The following is a 20,520-nucleotide window of genomic DNA, read 5'->3' on the forward strand; positions in this document are numbered from 1 at the left end:
CTCTCCTCACCTTTGTTTGCATTCCTGAACTTTGTGGACCTCCTTAAGTGGTATAACCCTGAGAGGTTCCTTTTCCTGAAAAAAAGGCAAAAATATTTCAGTAGAATCTATCTAAACTAGATTACAGTCAGAAAGTCAGGGGTCAGGACAGTTGACAGCAGCAGATGTACATAAATGAGACTTTCAAGGCAGTTGCTTATGCAAAAGGTGGCGTCAACCAGAATTTAATTTGCTTTTGTAAGTAATTAAACCAATCATGAAACTTGCAATGAAAAGGAGGCCAAATCAAGAAGAACAACACCCCAAAACATTCACTCATCTTACCATAATGGAGATAACCACCCCTTGTCCCCTTCTTCTAACCTGATCAGAAAACTGAATCTGGCCTCAAGCAGCTTATTTCAGTAAAATTATGATTATATTCATTTGCTATGAAATGCTGTAGGATGCCTCGTTAATCGTATTGCATGAAATGATTTTAAATAAAATTGTACCCTATACTCACTACAACCAAAAATAATCCAAAGAAATCAATCATACCACAACCTGTAAAAAAGTATTCCTAAAGCACACAAAAATTCTGTTACTGTAACAAAATAAGCGTCAATTCTGTAAAAATTTTACACAACAGGAAAAAGCGAGAACATTCATACAGAAATACTTTCACTTTTGCCAACAATGTAGCATCATAGATACTATTTTTTCCTGTGGTTGTTGCAGTAAAACACAAACATACAAGTTATTTTACTTCCTAATGTGTTTTCTTTAAGCAATGTTACAATGGACTTCAGTTGGCTTCAGCTTATAGACAAAACAAAAACTGTCAGCTGTGGAATGACTACTTTGCCTACACTCTCTATATACTATATACATATACTCAAGTGTTGTTATAACAAACAGTACATGCCACCCAAATATAAAATCTGACATCTGAGAATGGTTATCAGATCACTTGTCTCTATACGAGATCAAACATAGGGAGTTTAAAACTCAGTGTTTTCAGTTATTTTGCCCCTCCTGTAACACCTGCTGCAGGGAAGATCTCAGCTCAGAAACTGTAATTTTCCTAATCTGATATTGCCTCGGTTTCACTATGCTTCACCTGAAGGCTGACACGGGCTCTTCCTCAAACTGAAAAGGAGATCACTGTGGGGGGAAGACACACGGTACCAAATCACCACAACAAAAAAAATCTCCAGGATCTACATTTTTTTCAATTAAAACCACCCCCGAACATTTTTTTTTTTTTACATTTTTGAGAACAGAGAACTTAGATCTATTTCTACAGATGCAAAACAATTCCACCTCAATATCCAGTAAGTCATCTGAAGTACTGGTGAGCAGGCTGGCTGTCAAGGCAAACTAGCTTCAAGCAAAAGCCATAGCTGCCTGAAGATTGCAGCTATTGGGAACTGAAGTCCAATTGAAAGAAGTGCTCCAGAAGCAGAAGCCTGATGCTACACGACCTCCATCCCACAGCCTTCTTAACCACAAAGGCATGAAAAACAATCACTACTGAACTTTTCCTGTCTTTGTATTACTCTCATTAGGAACAGATTATCAGGGAAACTGAGATCACACACGCTGCTGAAAGAAATTCAGCACCTGAGATCCTCAGAAGAGAGCACTGCCCTTTCTGTGTTTGTAGGATGTATGGTTAAGTCATTGCAGGTGTTTTCTTCTTGGTGGGCTGCGCTCCATGAAAGCTTCACTCTTTCCATTATAGATTAAATGTCTCTCCAACATGTTTCAGACAAGGCAGGTCCTTATTGTTTAAAAAACTGTATGAAACATTCTTATCTTGATTAGGTCTCCTAACAATAGAATCCTTTGATTAACCACTGTAGTCCAAAGAGAAGACACTATATTCTCTGTCTATTCAGTGCTTCCTGATGTCTATTCATACCTCCCTGAAGGATGACTCTCATAGCGGAAAAAAACCCCCCTAATTTCAGTAAAAATTGTGAAGCAGGATCTACTTCCCCGTTGTCTGGCTGCTGGTCAAACCAGTACCTTCCTCACACTGCAGCAAGGGGATATTAGCCTAAAGAACAGAGGACACTGTTCTAGGCTCAAAATAGTTGGAAAGGAGCATGATGAAACTCTAGAAGTCTGTGCATTTCTACCATCTTCCTAGTATACTCTCACACAGTACAATTCTTCACTGAGTTAGAATTTACTTGTGAGCAATCTGCACTCAAGACTTTAAAATAAAAATAGAGGGCTTATTATAGACAATGAGTCAGAATTGTGTTATGCTGACAGTTTAACAAAGATAATTATGCAAGATCAAACTCCTGCTGATGCTGTATACTCCCTCATTAAAAGTACTCTTCAGAAACACCCTGAAATTCAGGTTCCTGACATTTCACTTCTTAGAGTTGGCCTGTAAACTCAATTTTCCATGATTTATAAAGCTCTACACACAGGCTTCATTCCTTAGGTAGAGATTTTCTCATGTTTAGTAAGTGTGGGACTCCCTTTCAGGAAAAACAGACTGTCTCCTGTACCAGCCACTTCATTTTTAAATGAAGCCTGAAGGCGCTCAACATTTGCTCAAAATGTTGAAAAGTGATGAGTGAGGAAGAAACATCATGAAACCGAAATTCTGTAAGCATTGCTTCTGAACAGCAGAGCTCTTTGCCTCTCTTGGCTGCCCTGTTGAAAGAAGTACCCATCATTTGTGTGATAAAATGCTCCATAATTTTTAACGTTAGAATTGCAAGGTTACAGCTTTGTCTCTCCACATAATGTTCAGCTATTTCAAGACAACTGATCATTTGCAAGTACAAAGTGGGATACTAATACAAAAATCAGAGCGATTGCAGAATATAGCCTATTGCTGTTCTTCAGTGCCCTACAGACAGGCTCCCGAACAGAAGACTGAAGTCCGAGTTAACAGCCACCCTGCTCATCTTTTTGTTCTTCTTAATCATGAAAAGTTATTACAGTACAGAGTTGAGAGCTGCAGGAGCAGCACAGCACATTTTTCAAATACAGGCATATTTCTCCAGATTTTCTTGCAATTAGCACTAGAAAATAACACACAATGGAAACTTACCAGTTCAGACTTGAAATAGCCTATTGTGTTTTCATCTAACTGAAAGTATCTTCTCTTCCAGTTCTTCATCTGTTGAAGGAAAAGAAATCAGTATTTATATATTTTATATTAAAAAAACACTTGTTACATGTACTCATACATGTTATATTATTCATATATTTAAGTCTAGTTTCTAATATGTGATATTGTATAATTCATTTGTTTATATATTTAGAAATTTTATGTATTACATACATTTATATATAGGTCTGTTGTGTATATATATAGCGCCTCCAAAATAATTCTACAAGACACTGCCCAATTATGGTTTTGAAAACTGCAAAACCTAAAAATTCTGGAAGCTACTATTTTGTATTATAAGATTTTTTTTCCTCAACAATTTCTACTGAAACTGCAACAACTCATCAGCACACCGCAAGAAATGGTAAAAGACACAACATTAAAGGTTTCTAGCTTATTTTTAACAAAAAAAAAAAGAATGTTACAAAAAACCTTCGTAATCCAAGATAAAATGAGTCTGAGAACCCACAAAGTGCATCTTGCTTAATCTGAAAGATCTGTTCCTTTTTTAGCAAGGTGTCATGTGAATAGTTGCACTTGTGTTAGTCTGACAATTGTACCATTCTTCCTCTGAACTGAAAAACTAACTTTTTTACACATTTCAGTGATTTTAAAAGCATGCATGAACTTCTGTCTTAATTTAGATGCTTCTAGCAAGCAAAATGAGTATCTCTACGTAATCGTGCAACAGAATTCCTAGCTGCGTCCACTAACCATAATGTGAAAGTCTCTGTGCACACACTTTTCTTCTCCAAAACACCTCCAACACTGTAACACTGAAGAAAGTAATGAAAAGTAGTATAATACAGACATTTTACATGCTACTGGCAGACAAGTTTTATCTTTAGCCAGCCTTAATATTGTCAGCAGTGGTAAATTTACTGGTAATTATGTCTTTTTTTTTTTTAATCATCTACTTGATAAGTAGAACTACCACCTTAGGACCTTTGTTGTCGATTATGAAACACACTGATCTCAAATACTTACCACTGCTCCTTGTTTTACACAGTAGCCAGCTTTGATAATAGCATTATCTGGGGGATGCTTAGCAGTAAAATAAGGAAGGTGACTTTGTGACCGTTTCAAGTAATTCCTGTCACCCCCTTCACTGCACTCACTGATTTCTTCTTTCTAGAAAAAAGTAGAAAAGTTCAGAATAATCTCAGGTTTTTTTAAAGGTCAAAGAGTAACTATACTAGTTATAATAGGAAACAATTGTATCATCCCATGCTCACAAATCCATTTCCAATTTGTTTGAAAAGAGAAAATACTTCAACTGATTTCTAGAGAAAAAGAATGAGACTCTCCCAGGGCTCTGGTTGAGTACTTGCAAGCTCTGTCTATAAACTGAGCTAAGAAAGTGCCGAGTATTCTCAAACAGTATTGACAGACACTCAATTAAGAATGCTGCAGACCTAAACCCAAGGTACGTGCACGCATTCAGTGCCAACTCGTGACTTTAAAGGGCAAAACACTAGAGGTGGCTACTGCAAAGAAAAAGCTATTTCTAGGATGGTAAGATACATTAGAATTCACCAACTTTTTAAATGCAGTTCAGCTGTATACATACATTTACAGGATATTAACCCAATCTGTAACTCTTTTCAGCTCAAGGAACTGCCAGAAACAGATACAGGTGTATATCTTTAACATTACATAGGTACTTCTTCCACAAGCTTGTTCAGTCTTTCAAATTCAGGAGTTTCTTGCATCTATACCATCTTTTGGCAAGAAGTACCTTATGTTTTATTACTCGCTGAAAGAGCTCCTCCTTCCCCTTTGTTTCACCCTAGTTACACCATTAGCTTTGTTTAAAAGCCCATAGGTCTCATACTGGATCGTGATTCTGTAGAGCCCCTACATCCCCCTTTAGTTACTACGTTTGTACGTGGAAGAGCGTTCCTTTGTTCCCCACATGGAGATCATTCCACATAGACCAATCATCCCTGAAACCTTTCTCTGAACTTTTCTGGTCCTAGTTTTTAAGATGAGAACAAAACTGGACACAGGTCTGACAGGATTTAAACAGCAACAAAGATGTTTTCTGTTTTGCTCCTTATTCTTTTTCTAGTAACCCGTAATATTTGTGGGTTTTTTCCTTTACTGTTACTGAACAGTAAGATGATGTTTTCATAGTATGACTGTAACTCTTACTCCTCACTCAGAAGGAAGTGGTTATTTCACAATCTAGTGTTTTCTATAAAAACCAGGATTGTTTTTCCCAGAATCCCTTACACCACACACCGAATTTCACTCTGAATTTTATTTGTCCACACACACCATTTCGTAAGTCCCTTCTGCAATAATTTAATCTGCTATCACCCCCACTACCTCTAGTAACACAGTGTAAATATAAACAGCTGTTTTTCAGGCAGTTGAAGAACCACAAACTTTGCTTTGTTAACACCAATTTCACACACACACAAAAATGTTATCAGCATACTAACCAGCATCTGTGAGCAAACAATCGATACTCAAGTAATTCTTTAGTCTACTATAATTCTCTATAATCTTGTATAAAGGGAATAAAATCCTAAAAAAACCCCGAGTCAGTATTAATAAAAGGCACATATCAAAGTAAAGTCCTCTGAGCAAGGCGTGAGGCTGACAGCTATATTGTGATACATGTTTTCTCATCTGTCAAACAACAAAGCTTCCTCTATCAAATAGCAGCCCACTTGTTTTAAGGGTATTACCTGGGTAGGTGTAATGATAGGAACACCACCAACTATTTCTGTCCTGTAAGAGACTTGTTTCTTTCCACCTGGGCTTTCAGCTTGACGATTTGCATTATCCATTTGACAGAGAGGATCAGACTGCTTTGGTACCTGAAAGTGGAATATGATAATTAATGTACGTTTTATGAAGACCCCAAAAAAGCCCTAATCATCACTCCAGAATTTCTGTCCTCAGCAGGATTTAACCAATAATCTCTAATTGTAAAAGGCTAGACATAGCTTACACGCACATTTGTTGCAATGGCTACGCTTCAGTTCTCAAAAGAAAACCGGTGCCGATGAAGACATTTCACCAGGCGTCTTGAAATCTAAAAGCCAATTCCCAGCTTTGCCATAAGCACTATACTTTGTCTTCAAGAAACACTGCTAGTGTGTAGAACTGGTTCTTTACTTTTCACTTGATTCAGTTTTAGTAGTAAGCGCTTTAGACTGGAGACATCCCAGCACCTGTAGAGCTAGCACAGGCAGAGCATAAACACAGGGCTACACTGAGACTTCTGTCAAATAGGATGCCTTACCAGAAATTTGCACTTACACTCCAATATTTGACATGAAGACTCCCTACTGCCTCCATTAATCCTACATACATTGCTAAATTCTGTCCAAAATGACCCTAACTACCTATTTCTAACCATCATTAACTGTTAGATAATTCTCTCAAATGTGCAACTGAAGCAATCAAAACATCACAGGAATTTAATTTCCTCAATAAATGTTTACTCAAATTTCTGAGTTTGTGCAAGTAGTAAACAAAAAAAGCAGCACTAACTGGCTACCTAAAACATTTTCATTTATAATCTCCTTTTACCTCTAATATTAATACAGTAAATTTGAAGTGACTTCAACAAGAAGAGATCAAGGGTCTCACACCAAAAATATCCTAATCAGCAACCTATCGGATATTTACATAGGACATTCAAATTACTTCAGAAAGAAGGGGCATGCAAATTTGTCTTCACACACTGAATTACCACCCAAGACCATGGCACATTCAAAACTTGAAATTGAACTCATCCATAAAGTAGTTTTGTTTTTGTCTAGTTTGCTGTGATCCTAGTTCCTATGCCCAGGACTGCTTACTTTAAAAAAAACCAACACACAAACAACCACACCAGCTTGCAAAGTAGTGCAAACAGTCCCGAGAGCACAAATTCCTCCTGGGCCAGCGAAGGTGGCACTCAGCAGCTTGCTCAGCTGCGGCGTCAAGCTCATTCTCCCACTTCCATCCTCCCCTCAGCCTTGCACAAGGCCCAGCTTTGCTAGCACAGGTGAAAGGTGACCCCCGTCACAGACAGGCCTGGCACTGAAGGGTAAGACATTCGCCTAGTGCATGCGGATCATGGGCCTCAGACTTTCAAGAGAAGGGGCCTGTCGCTACAAGCTTTATGGGTAAGTGCTTGAGCCAAGAACTCCTACTTAAAATGTTACAGACCAAACCTACAACCACCACCTGATACAAATGTACAAACAGTACTCAAACAGGTACACAATGTGCTGGTCTGCAAAGGTTCGGAGTTATTTTGAAATTATCAGCACTCAGTACTAAAAAAATGCAATGAATCTTGGAGCATTACAGTGAGTAATGCTTATATGAAAATTAATAACCGAATTATCTTCATTGATTAAATAATTAGCCATACTAAATAACCTCTGAACAGATTAACAGTTCAAAGCCTTGTTCCTTCAAAGACAAAAAAATACTAATGACTTCACCAGCCATTTAGAATGCAAGTTAAACATGTGACTAAGCTTCCAGACTAGATTCTAATTTGATGCAATTAAATTTTTTATTCATTCTATTTCTTGACCTGGAAACAATTCAAGCCTGGCTGTGGTGCATCCTCCTTGTGAAAAACCCAAGTAAGAAGGCTTTGCATTTCTGGAATTTTTTTATTTATTAGTAGTTGTAATGGTTTTATAACTCCAAAGAAAAGGCTACATTAAAACAACGCAAACAACTCACGAAAGCATCCTTAGATAACCTAAAAACGAGAAAGTTATCGACGATAAATATTAATGTGCACACCCATGCTCAGAACCCCAAAGGGTAATGCCTCTCAAAACAGTTGATATCATCGCTTCCCCAATATTGGAGAGAAAACAAACCCTTAACTTCTGCCTCCTGAAAAGACTGAGGTAATACGTGGGGTTTTCCAGTATGTGATAAAAAGCTGTCCTGGTACAAACCACAGAAGTAATTTAACACTCATCAGAAGAATGCATTAATGGCTCTTTCAATGGATGTCACCTAAAATCAGGAGAGCACCTTTGGAACACGGCATGTTGTCTTTGCTCATTATTTTAGCAATACTTTACAAAATACAAACTTTTGACACCAGCCAAATGTATGTGTATCTCTTCATTGCTTGCAAGTGTCTTCTTGGTATCTCAATTAATATTAAATGCGTATGGTTAATTTTAAATTACTAGAAACAATCATATGCTTTAATGAAAGCATCACATTTTTGGCCAATTTCCAAAGCAAAAAGTAAAATAAACTCAAGTTTAGGGCAAGCTCTGTAGGGTTTCTCCATGTCTTGGAAAGCCAAACCAAGACTAGTTTGTAGAGATACCAGGACTACTCTAGTAAAAAAACTGGAGGCAAAGTTTAAGCATCTTGAGACAGTCACCATTTGAAAGCATTGCTAAGTATCAACTAAACCACTTACTGTGATTTTGGTAGCTTTGTTCAGAACATTTACCCATTCAACTAGGTCCTGCTGATCATTGGCTTGTAGAAAGTATTTTCTCATCCCTGCATTCATAACTGTTAAAAACCATTATGAAAAGTTAACAACATTGACATTTAAGAGCAAACTTAACACCATCATAGAAAGATTTGATTTCAGATGGAAAATCCAGTTTAAGTATTTAAGCTGTCTGCTACATTTCTTTTTAGAAAATCATCTTAAGACACATACACACACTTGACAGGCTTATTTAATTCTTTAAAAAAGCTTATTTTTTTAAGCTTTCCACTTAAAACAGCACCTTACAGAAATTGTTAAATGAATTTTATGACATAAAAATAAAGCCTTGAATTTTATCAGAATTTTCTACAGCTCAATTTCCCCTTTTCTCAATTTCCCCAAGCAACAGAGTTTTATACCTGGGGATTTCTACAATTTCTCCTTTTAATCTTCTGAGCAGTATCTGCCATCCTTTGCAACCAATTCATTAACATGATTATGATCAATGATTTTTTAGCAAAACAGATTTGTGGAAAAAAATCAGTATACTAAGTATAGAATGCTCAGGACCAAAGAACTTTAAAATAGCCAGACCATAAAACTTTATTTTACTTCAGTGACTTGGCAGAGAAAGCATATTTTCAGTAAGTTCATATATCTACCCCACAACACCTAGCATACCTTTACCCAAAAAAGACAAAAATATTATTTCTATGTAACAGTCAAAATAATCACAGCTAGTTTTCTCAAATTCTAAGAATTTATCTTGAAATTAGTTTTAAGGTGAACAGTGACTAAACCCTTCCTAGAAGTTCGAAGCACTGCTGCTAAAGTCCGAACAGATTTTGCTGCTCTACCTCTAACATTACAGTTCTTCAGGTCCTTGCTAACAGCAAACACATACTAAAAACAGATAACTTTGTACTCTTCAATCTTTCACCCCAAAGTGAATGGTTTGAAGCAAACACTATTAGAAGCAAATATAAATTCAAAATACAGAACTGTATAATAGGGTGACTGAAACAACAACTGCTGGTATTTAAAAAACAAAAATGTAAATGTTTCTTCTAAGAAGTATCAAAACCATTTTAAATAAATCAGAAATACTAAAAGCTTTCAGCCAGCATCTTTGATCTTTTTATCTATCTATCTTTTTATCATCTAAGGCTTTTTAGAGCTGGCCCAACGTCAAGAGCAACTTTACAACTGGTAAAGACAAACACCTCTACACATGCATGTGCAGAAGAATCTGTAGATGGCACCGAACTGACACACTAGGCACTAGTCTAGAATCCTTGAGGCCTTACACACAGGGGTGATTTACCAAGTGTTTCACAAGCTCCAACACAGAAACTGCACAAATCTGCTGGAGCTGCCTTCTCCAGGCCTGTACAGCACTGCACATGGCAAAGGACACCTTAACTAACTGTCAGAAAACCTTCAGGCATTTTCAGTACCTTCATCTGAGCTAAAACTCTTACATGAATGCAGCCATAAGTAATGTTTATTCATAAACAGAGCAGAGGCTGATTCCTGTCTCTAACACATTTTGTGTATGCCAATTATTTGAAAAAATATCTGGAATTATGGTAAATTCTGGACAAGTTACTTACAAGAAAAATATAAAAAGAGACTGACCATAAGGGGCTTTTATGATTACCTAAAGTTTATTCAAGTTTAAGTATCAATAACCCTAGAAGGTATCCCAAGCAAATTCTTTCTCTTTGGTACAGCAACAGAGGCTGAAATTTAACATCAGAGCATTGGCTGACAGTATTTTTAGATCAACTAGATCAATTCTTTTATCAGTAATGCAGATTAAAATAGTTAAATTACTTGTCTTCATAGCTGACAGGCATGCCATGTTTCTGAAAACACCCATCATTTTTCATCAACTTACTAATGCCTCAAATTTCACGTCTGAAAAACTGTTCTCACTTACTCCTCATTAAGCTGCAATATGAAAAGTCACAAAATATCCTTATGAAGAAACCAGCATACTAAAAAAAAGTAATACAAGCTTTGTAACAGAATTGCAGAACATCATCTTTGTTACAAATTTCTGAAGAATATACTTTATGCACATGCTGCACACAAGAACTTACCAAAACAGAATTCTGCCTTTGGCCTTAGCTTAGTTGCATCGCTAACCTAGTAGGGAAATTAAGACTGTAAATATCACTGTGCATACAAAATATATATCAGCTATCACATTTTTTTCTTTCATGTAGCTAAATCCAAAGATCAGCAGCATAGTAAAGCCTGTTAGGTATAAAAATATACAGATAGAACAAAAAATACTATATAAAATTCAATTCAAGATGTGCAACCTATGGTTGCTTAAGCCGTATGTTCCTCTTCCTTAAGTTTAAGGATTCATTACCAGACAGATGTTGAAAACTGAAAGCATAACAATTCTACTTGCATTTTGAAGTTCTACATCTCAACTGAACTAAAAATTCAAGCTCATTTTGTAGTGACAAGGACATTGGTTGTATTTTGTTCACTAACATAAAAAGAGTAATAGCCACTTTTCTTCAGCAGTCTCTAAAATGTTGCAGTGCTGGGGCAGGAAAGTAGTAGATGTTCTGTTGTGAGAGGTGCTGACATTTTTACATTATAGAGCACTTCTATCAAGGGCAGGGTAGAAGGCAGGCAACATCTTGCATTAAAACCCTTTTTTTGGCCAGAAAAACCCCACAGGTACTGCGCAACTAGAAATATGGAAAGTTAGGCAGAACATCTGCACAGGAGGCCCACGTGAGCTGCCTTCAAAGGTGCACACAGGTGCAAAGGCAATGGGGACCACCCCTGTTCCCATTAAAAGTCAGATGCAAGATTTCAGATTTCTTAAGGTGACAACTGTGAGGTTTGGAGCAAAGTAAGCACAGGAGGAGGAAACCAGAAAGGACATAAGCAGGTCTCCGTAGGCATTTTCGTACTCATGATATAACTGGCATCAATGGTGTATTTTACAAGAATACAAAAATACCAAAAACACCAAAAACGGTGGGAAGATGCAGTATGACAAGAAAAGCAAAGGAAGGATGAGAAATGAGCAGAAAGACAGGGAGGTCAATTATTTTTCTCCATTTCTTTGTTAATGTGGTATATGCTACAAATTTAACCATGAGGACTTTCTTACTTCAGTTTTCTGTCAGACATATTTGGAAGTGAGTGTATAGAGTATAACAAACAGGGCGTTTTGTAGAAATTGTTCTATTCTATTTAAAACCATAACTACTTGCAAACTAGCACACCCAGAGACTTATCTTCCACTTTATAAATGATGTGTCTTTTCCTCAAGACTATTTGGAATTCAAAGACTTGCAAAGAACTGAAAGATACAGTTCAGAAATATTAATTCTATGCAGCATGAAGACCTGCCATTTGAAATCACAAAACAAACCTAGACAACACGATAATTAGTCTGTTCTTATTTTAACTTGATACTATAGAAGCATTCGTATCACTTCTCTAAAACTCACAAGCAGCACATTCCCATGCCCTACATAGTGGGCATTTAAGACTGTCTAAAGTTGAGGCCCTCAGAAAAGGCCCTTGGCAGTTACCACCGAAAAATTAACAAGTGTCTTACATTATTATCTTACCTTTGAAATATAGGTAAGTTTAATGACTCCAACAGGTGGAGATCCAGAAGGAAGATTCTGAAACAAATTGTATGTTACAAAGTGAAACTAGTTTATTCTTATATCACAGTGTTTATGCATAAAAAGCAAATAATTCCACAAACAACAAGAAAGTTCTACTTGTTTTTATAGACAATACACAATGTATGTTTGAAACCGGATCTAAACTACTTGTTTATTATACACACATCTGTTAATCAACTAAAACCAGAAAGACTGCTAGAAACAATACAAATAGTGATTGTTTCAGAGGTTTATACTAGAGGAAAAAGGATTTTTGCAGGTCTGCATCCAGGAAATCCGGAAAGAATACTTTTTCCTTAACAGATGTTGGTGTTTTATGTATTTTGACCAGGGCAGACTGAAGGAACAAGAAGTGACATTCATGTATTACGTCAGAGACTTCAAAGGCCATGTCACGTATTTCCAAAATGGATGGAAAAATCATAGTCTTTTCATATTAAAGTTACTGCAGGGAAAGGCCATGACAATTTACAATCTCTATTACAAAGTTCCCTAAAATATATTTACAGTCCAAAAAGGAGCTGTCCATTGTTTTTATATCTTGCTTAACATACTAGTCTTAACATTTATATTACTGTCCACAATTAATTAGCAGCCTAGAAATACAAGTTAAAGAACTGAGCCTCATAAAACACTGTTAACTTTTATTAACTGTTTCTAATGAAACAGTCTTCCTAATTTTATGCCTTTGAATAGAGCATCGTTTCCCATATGCTTTTTTCCATTACAATTTTTACTTTCAGAATGACCCCTTATGTTACAGTATCATTCTTCCCACTACAGGCCTCCCTGGAGACCATACTGCATCTGCTTGCTGATCCTTTCCCCAGCTAAAGCGCTCTCCATTACACCATAGTGCCTTATGAACTTCTACATCACAAAGAAAAGCCTAATGCTACCCACAAGATCAGACAGGCAAAGAATTGCTTTATATTGCATTCATATTTCAAAGGTAATAGGTTAGCTTTACTAGAGACTGGTAACACTGAAATTAAAGTCTGCCCATCCTGCCCAAATAAATAAATTTTACTTTATCAGCACAATTTTGATCCCAGCATACATCAGTTTTATAATCTTTATATTAGGATAATAATGTGTTGTTAATGATGGACTTAAACTATTTCTTTGAACAGATGAACTGATGTTCACAAATACAAATAGAGCACTTTATCAGCAACAAAGGGCCCAGTGAAGTTTTGTACATACTGTAGACTCATCCTATAGGAAGTTTCATCACTTCAAGGATTAAGAACGGTCTCCACATAGTGGCTTTACAAAAACCCTGTTGTTCTTCAAAACTAAAGCAGCAGACCACGAAAATCAAGAACTTTCAACTTGCCTCTTGCAAGGCATGCTTTCATTTGTGCATGAATGCTAACATCAGAAAAAAATAAGGAAGTCTAAACTAAAGACTCTAAGAGATATGCACTCCAAATGTCATTAGTCTTAAAACTTCTGAATAATTGCAATTTCTACAGCATTTCAAGTTTTGCCCACATGCCCTGGTTATATCACAGGAGAAACTGAAAAACAGAATTGCTTTGTATCACTCATCGAGATCAAACGTTTGAAGTCTCTCTTACTTCCAGAAATGGTCTTTTTTCTCCTCTTCAAAAACTGCTAAATGCTTCAGTCACAAGTCACTTTCATCAAGCTGCACATAGTTCAATTTTTTTCATTGGTTCCTTTGAACACTAGACTTGTACGGCATTTTAACTCTGGGCTCCCCAGCAGAGCAGTACATGAAAATTCTTCTGGCAGACAATTGTCAGCTGACCTAGATCCTATGCTTTCACTGTCTTTGTACCCAAACCGTAAGCAGTTATCTGTTCTCCCCTTTGCTAGAAAACACACTGATGCGTGCACAATGTGAAAGCAGCTTTTATACAAAGCACACTCTTTATTCCTATACCACTCATGCTGTATTGAAATGGCAAGCATCGTTAGAAATTGCTTTTCAGTGACTGATTCTGTTGAGGCAAAATAATATGAAACAGCTTACTGACCCACGCAATGCCACAGAAACAAAATCCTTCCATGTAAGGTTAAAGGTGAATTAGAAGACCTGTGTAGTGAAACTAGCATTTGATCTGGCTCACCTGGTTATATTATATAGCACTACCTAGTACCTGCAAGAACTTGTAATGCACACTCACAACACTTAATAGAAAATATAGCACATCATGATTCAAAAACTAATGACCGATTTATAAGTGGGATCAAATTCAGATTCCCATCTGATCCCTAAACCTCCTCTCAATACTTAGATTCTATATATTGGCAATTCACTGACGTTCAGGTTGCTTTTAATGTTTTAACTATTAAGTGCAATGGATAATGTTTTAAATAGAATACGAACTCTATTTTTTCCTTTAGAAGACTGCTCATATCAGCAAAGAAGAAACACTGATTTACAGTTATCTCACTTATATAAATAATTTTTTCCCCTAGCTTCCAGGTCCATAAACTAATACTAAATCCCATTTTTCTTAAGTAAATTTGTTAAAAAAACATCTGAAAGTGGAAACTGACAGGAGCCAGGGAACTATTGCCAAGAACATCTCACCTGTGGGTTATCCATGTACCACACCAGACTGTCTTCTCGTGTGTCCAGAATGAAGTACCGCCGCAGAAACTTGCCACTATTCTCATTTTCTTCAATATCTAAGAAACCACAAATGCGATTCTGACGATCCACATAAGGCATTTCTGACCCTGAACATCACACTGCAGAACAAGAAGCACAGAAGTTAAGCAAAGTTCCTTGTTACTAATTTTAAGACTGCTCCGTGCCTACCCACAACATTTTGAGCAGTTTCAACCAGTAGCTTAAATAAGTTTCTACAGAAGACTGAGGCATAGCTGTTTCCCCCCACTACCACCACTGAACTTTTAGCTAGGTCTTTCTTACTACTTTGAAGCATATACTTATGATACCTGATACCCTAAGTGCAAAGATACAAGTGGTAAATAGTAGATGAGCACCAAGACTAGCTTGTACAAGATCACTAAAGAATAATCAAAGAATCTCCCTCACAACTTGCGCAAAGTTAAAATAATGCTAGGTTTATACTTCCTTCTTTGACATTGCCTTTCATGGTCAAAAAAGGATCTTTGTCAGCAACTCTACTGTCCAACGTGATTTTTCACATTTTGCTTAAGTAAATTCAACAAAAAGGCTTTTAGAAACATTGTTCACATTTTTCTTTTCTCCTACAAAAAAGCACTTCATGTCCAACAATATCTAAGAGCAGACACCTTTTCATCTTTATACATTAAATAGCCAAATTGAAGTTGTATGCGCAGCAGAGATGTGAACAAACTTGCTAGTCCAAAACTGAAATCCTAAATATCCATGTGGTACTAAGTTTGAGGCTGGCAGGCTTTTTTAAATCTTGGGTTTAGGGATATTTTTTTTTTTTGCCTTCTTTTGTTTTGCTTTAATAAATGAAGAACTGTACTGCTGACCACCTATACCCACTTTGCCTGCTTCACCTTTTATGGTTCTGTCTTAGTGCAGGCTATTGCATCATTATTATTTTTTTTGCTTCCCTTTATTTTATGGGACATTCATTTTACCTTAAGAGCCAGCCTTGTAAGACCAAAGACAAATCTGCATGCTCATCTAAAAATGGCAATAAACATGATTTTAAGTATGAACAAAATCAGGTCGATGCTGATCTTTCCAGAGCAGGAAAGAAACAATTCAGTCTTCTTTATGCTTTGTTACAAAACTCAGAAATAGTACATATCCAGAAATATTAACATGAGACATAGAAGGTTTAAGCACTTCATACTTGCTCTTTCCGTAACATCTTCCAGCTTTCACTGTGTAATATGGAAGCTTCTTTTTAATATTTCTTGAAGTTGCTTACCTTTACTATTTCCTTAAAGTTATTTGATTTAAATATAGTTATATACACACACAAAATGAGGCAGACCCCTGACAACCATCTGTAGCTAGCTGTTGATAAGTCACAGTAAAACCTGATATATGGTTACATTTTAAAGTGTTTATTTTGGGGAAGCAGATATACAGGTAAGCCTACATTTATTTTGGGGGGTCACGTATTCAAACATGTATATATAAGCTTGTATTTACAGCTGTAATTTTACATGATTAGAATATTAGTCAAATTTTGTTTCAATCACTTTGAGAAACATTTTTTTTTTTAAATTATCCTTATTTTGATACCATACTAGAAGAATTTCTAGTAAACAGTTTTAAGCCATTTAGCTCAATCTGTAAGATAACTAACCGTTTTTGTGCCCAACGCCAAACTAATTCTCTGGTGCAAACCTAAGTCTGATTCATTAAGTCTGGCATGAAAGACCAGATCTAACAATCTCAATTCAGCAGCATTTGCAAAAAAATGAAGAGATTGCAATATCGTAATGATGACAGACTATTTAAAATGTTATTTTTTTTTAAATATAAGAGTAAGTTATAAAGTTAAATGCATTTGTGTGTATAACAACATTAACACACTTTTGTTTGGGGTGCAAGATATTTTCTATATAGCTACAAGGACTTTAATGTAAATAAGCCTTCCATTAAGTCCTTGACCAATTTGGTTTTCTTTCTGCCTCCAAAGGTAAGTCTCCATATTTAAGTTATACAACAATGGTTTAAATCTTCAAAAACATACATTTGTTCCTCAATAAAGTAACAAAATTTACTAAGGCAACCTAAATTTTATTATTATGTTCCTCAAAATTTTAAATATCACAGATCTAAGACAAGTTCTGTAACGAAGTTACAGAGCAAAACCAAACACTTGAGTACTCTTAAGACAATGTCATAATCATAACAAACATTCATCAGTAGTTCACATGCTGACTCTTGGGATCACTTTACACTGAAACAACATCTCACTATAAACACATCTGCAGCTAGGGGCAAGCTTAAGAGTAGTTGTTCTCTAAATTATACCTCTAAGTTCACAGAACTCTGCATCACCCACACCTTGTTTTCATTTAAATGAACATATAAGCTGTCATTTACCAGTATTGTCTTAAATTGTGCCAGGTGGTCCCTCAATAAAATATACAGCCCTTCTGGGACTCCACTTTATTTTAATATCAACAGTTTATGAAGCCCAGAAAAGCTTTGTGCCTTAAAAAAAGCAAATACTGGTGGCTGGTTTCCTGTCTGAGCAGGCTTAAGCTGTGTTCTCTGCAGATGTGAAGAAAATGAAACAAGGAAAACTTGTTTTTGAAACAAGATACAAATTGATTAAGAATCCTTGAAAAAAACCAACTGACTTCTCAAAACACACTTTTCCCCCTATAGAAGAATCTGTTTCAAAAAACCTTTTAAGAAAAATGGAGAATACTCATAATGCTCCATTATGACCATACAATTAGCTAAAGCTGAACTACTCCAATACTTTTAATTTTTTTCTCCCAGGGCAAAAGACAAAACTCAGCAGCTTTCTCTTATTTGTCAATAAATCAACTTTCATAGGAAAAGAAAAATCCCTCAATTCATACAGATTTTCTATTTCCAAGTACTACTAGTTAATTTCTAGCCTACAAAATGATATTATTTACAGTTCTTTTGTCCTCTGATGAAAACACAGGATAAACTATCACTAATTTAAAACTTACGTTGTGTGACTACTGTTTTCTTCACATTAGTTCAAAATTTCTCATGGGCTTACTGACCTCCACCAGAGCGATGCTCTTAGAATAACAGATAAAAAATTCTTTATTATAAAATTGAAATCAAACAAAATCATCCAACTGGTTTTTCCCGTTTTAAAAGTCTGCTTCCACCATATTACACCGTGGCAAGATCCCACCATAAATTAATACCAATTCTATTCATCATTGATTAATGAACCACAATTTGTAGTGCACATTAAAAAAAATATCAATTTGTGCCTTTCTTCCAGTTACTAAAGCAACTGAACGCACATAACAAAACCACCACCACGATACCCTTCCTGGTAACTCCAGACAGACCAGAACAGCAACCATGACAGAATTACCACATTACTTCTAAAGATTCATAAAAAGAACTGCAGAATTCCAACATCAATTCCACAATGTAGGAGATGTGGCTGAAAGGCCACCAGCCTAACAATTCACTAGAACCTCAACTTAAAATTGTCTTCAGAATATGGATCTTGCCTTACAGAAATATGATTTACTTTTCATTATTATTTCAGATTATTATAAAAAATCTCTAACTCTGTACATTTTATAACTCTATTACATGCAGACTTGGTGATTTTCTACAGCAGAATCTGCAGCACAATCTAATAACTTTTCTTCCCACTTTTAGAATCAAATATTATAAAAAGATTACAAGCTCTTAAGAGAGAAAAGCTGAAGGCATCAAACCTGTAACAGATCACATACAACTGCATTTTATTTTGCCTTCCTTCCCCGGGGAAGGGGGGGGGGCGGCGCGGGGCCGGAGAGGGAGGAGACAGGTCAATGACATAGCGCTACTTCAGGAAAATTTACCCCCATGGCCCATTTCCTTTTGGTTCTCGCCATAATCCCCCAGAAGCTAAATTATTTTTGAAAACCTGTTTTGTGGCAATATTGATACTCATATGTAAGAATTCAGAAAACTCTCAGCTCCTTAAAATTTCCTCTTGGAGGGCTGTGTTACAATCCAAACGAGGTCTCACTTATTTTTGAAGTCTTGCATCCCTCTTTCCAGTGGCAGCGTACTAATTTAAGTAGGTACATACCTCATCAGCCCAGCTTCTCTCGTATTTCCCCTCTCACCACTCTTTTCCTCTGAGGTATACCATATACCAACATTCCTCAACATTTATATCACAAACTGAAAGCTGCCTGGCCTCCCGGACACCACTATAAATAATAACAACAACAACAAAAAAATCACAGATCAGTCTCCCAGTCTATAACTGTAAATGCATGACTGCACAACTAGAACCTGCAGAAGCACACAAGCATCTTGTTTTCACCATCTGTAACAGATTGCTTAAACTCTCCGACATTAATTTCTATTTTTGGTTTCACAGCAGCACCTGCTCTTGAGTTTACCTCTTCTACAGTTTGGTTGCAGCCTTCATGACTTCAAGTTCAAAGTCTATACAACACTACTAGAGTGGTATGCAAGGCAATGTATATGTGTGGTGTTATATCTCTACAGCCCAACCTCTCCTTTGACAGAATGTTTGATTTCCACAAGTAGGCATAAACCACAGACTGCCGCCTTACTAGAGAAAGAATTTCTTATGAATAAAAGGACTATGCAATAGGCTTTGCACTGTCCATGTGAAAGCCTGATTAAGAAATCCAGCAAGATAAGCACTTCTCCTTAATACCTTTTAGCTTTATTTTACATGTGTTTTCCCCAAGTTTTGTGTATAAATTAAAGAAATAAGAATAATAATAGATTAAACTAACACTTCTACTTCCTGCTCTATTAGTGTATGGACAGTTTAAACCTTGAATTTAACTTACCACAGGAGATTACTTTGGGGTTCTTTTCCTATTAGTAAGAAGATTAAGAAACATACATTACCTACTTACTCATCTCGATGAAACAGTGAACAACATTCATAAAGCTACACTTGATAAATATAAAATGATGCTATGAGTCATGCCCATACCTCCTTCCCACCCCCGTTTTTAAGCTCTACTAATAACACTAGCTCCATTGCCACAAAGGGAGCGTAAGCAGCATCCCCAGCGAGCTCCAGTCTTTTCCACAGTTCCAGGGACAACTTCATTACTGAGTGCTCTTGGCTTTTGCCGAGGCAATTACTATCAGCTTCCTGTTGTAAATCAGCTCCTCTCCAGTTGGTTGTCTCTTTTGCTGGCCATTTACTCCATTTACTGATTCCCAAGGGTAAGGGATGAGTTCAGAGTTCAGACTGTCCTGCTTATACCGTAGAGGACCCAGCAATGAAAACCTTCCTTCTTGCATACGTGCAAGACAGCAAGCAAAGGTGGTGGGGTGGGGGGAACCCCTACTCTGACACAACAAGTTCAGAACAGTGTCTGAAAATAAGTCACATAAATCTTTTAGGAAAGTTGTTCAAACTTCCTTATTTTCAACACTTTGAAAACCTTCCAGTAGAGGCAGAACACCATATAGATAATTTAAACCGAGCAGATTAAACTCTGCTCATCTTTCATAAACCCCTTAAAAGCCACAATTTCCTAAGTACCCAAAACGTGACAGAAAAACCCTAATCCAGGAGCTAGACAGATTACTTGGGTATGATTCTGATGACAACCAGTAAGATAATTTAGGATTGGCTGTTTTAAAATTGCATGTTGAGCTTTTCTGTTTCCCAAAGAACCTT

The 20,520-nt window shown here is 36.5% G+C and overlaps 1 protein-coding gene across 7 annotated transcripts in view; it reads right to left on the bottom strand.

Moving 5' to 3' along the window:
• The window catches only part of PLEKHA1 (pleckstrin homology domain containing A1), a 37,754-nt gene that overhangs the window by 8,005 nt on the left and 9,229 nt on the right, over positions 1-20,520 (bottom strand). For 6 of the 7 annotated variants that reach the window (XM_080401502.1, XM_080401506.1, XM_080401507.1 and 3 more), the window contains exons 2-9: positions 14,790-14,950; positions 12,161-12,217; positions 10,655-10,700; positions 8,529-8,626; positions 5,818-5,949; positions 4,109-4,252; positions 3,062-3,130; positions 11-75 (exon numbers count right to left, since the gene is read on the bottom strand). In XM_080401502.1, coding sequence (XP_080257628.1) covers positions 11-75; positions 3,062-3,130; positions 4,109-4,252; positions 5,818-5,949; positions 8,529-8,626; positions 10,655-10,700; positions 12,161-12,217; positions 14,790-14,930 — 752 coding nt within the window. In that variant the 5' untranslated portion in view covers positions 14,931-14,950. Of the gene's footprint in view, positions 1-10; positions 76-3,061; positions 3,131-4,108; positions 4,253-5,817; positions 5,950-8,528; positions 8,627-10,654; positions 10,701-12,160; positions 12,218-14,789; positions 14,951-15,160; positions 18,624-20,520 lie in introns of those variants that run through there. The other variant, XM_080401504.1, reaches the window with a different exon arrangement.

This window comes from Falco punctatus (assembly GCF_963210335.1).
Source record: "Falco punctatus genome assembly, chromosome: 9".
Taxonomy (NCBI): domain Eukaryota; kingdom Metazoa; phylum Chordata; class Aves; order Falconiformes; family Falconidae; genus Falco; species Falco punctatus.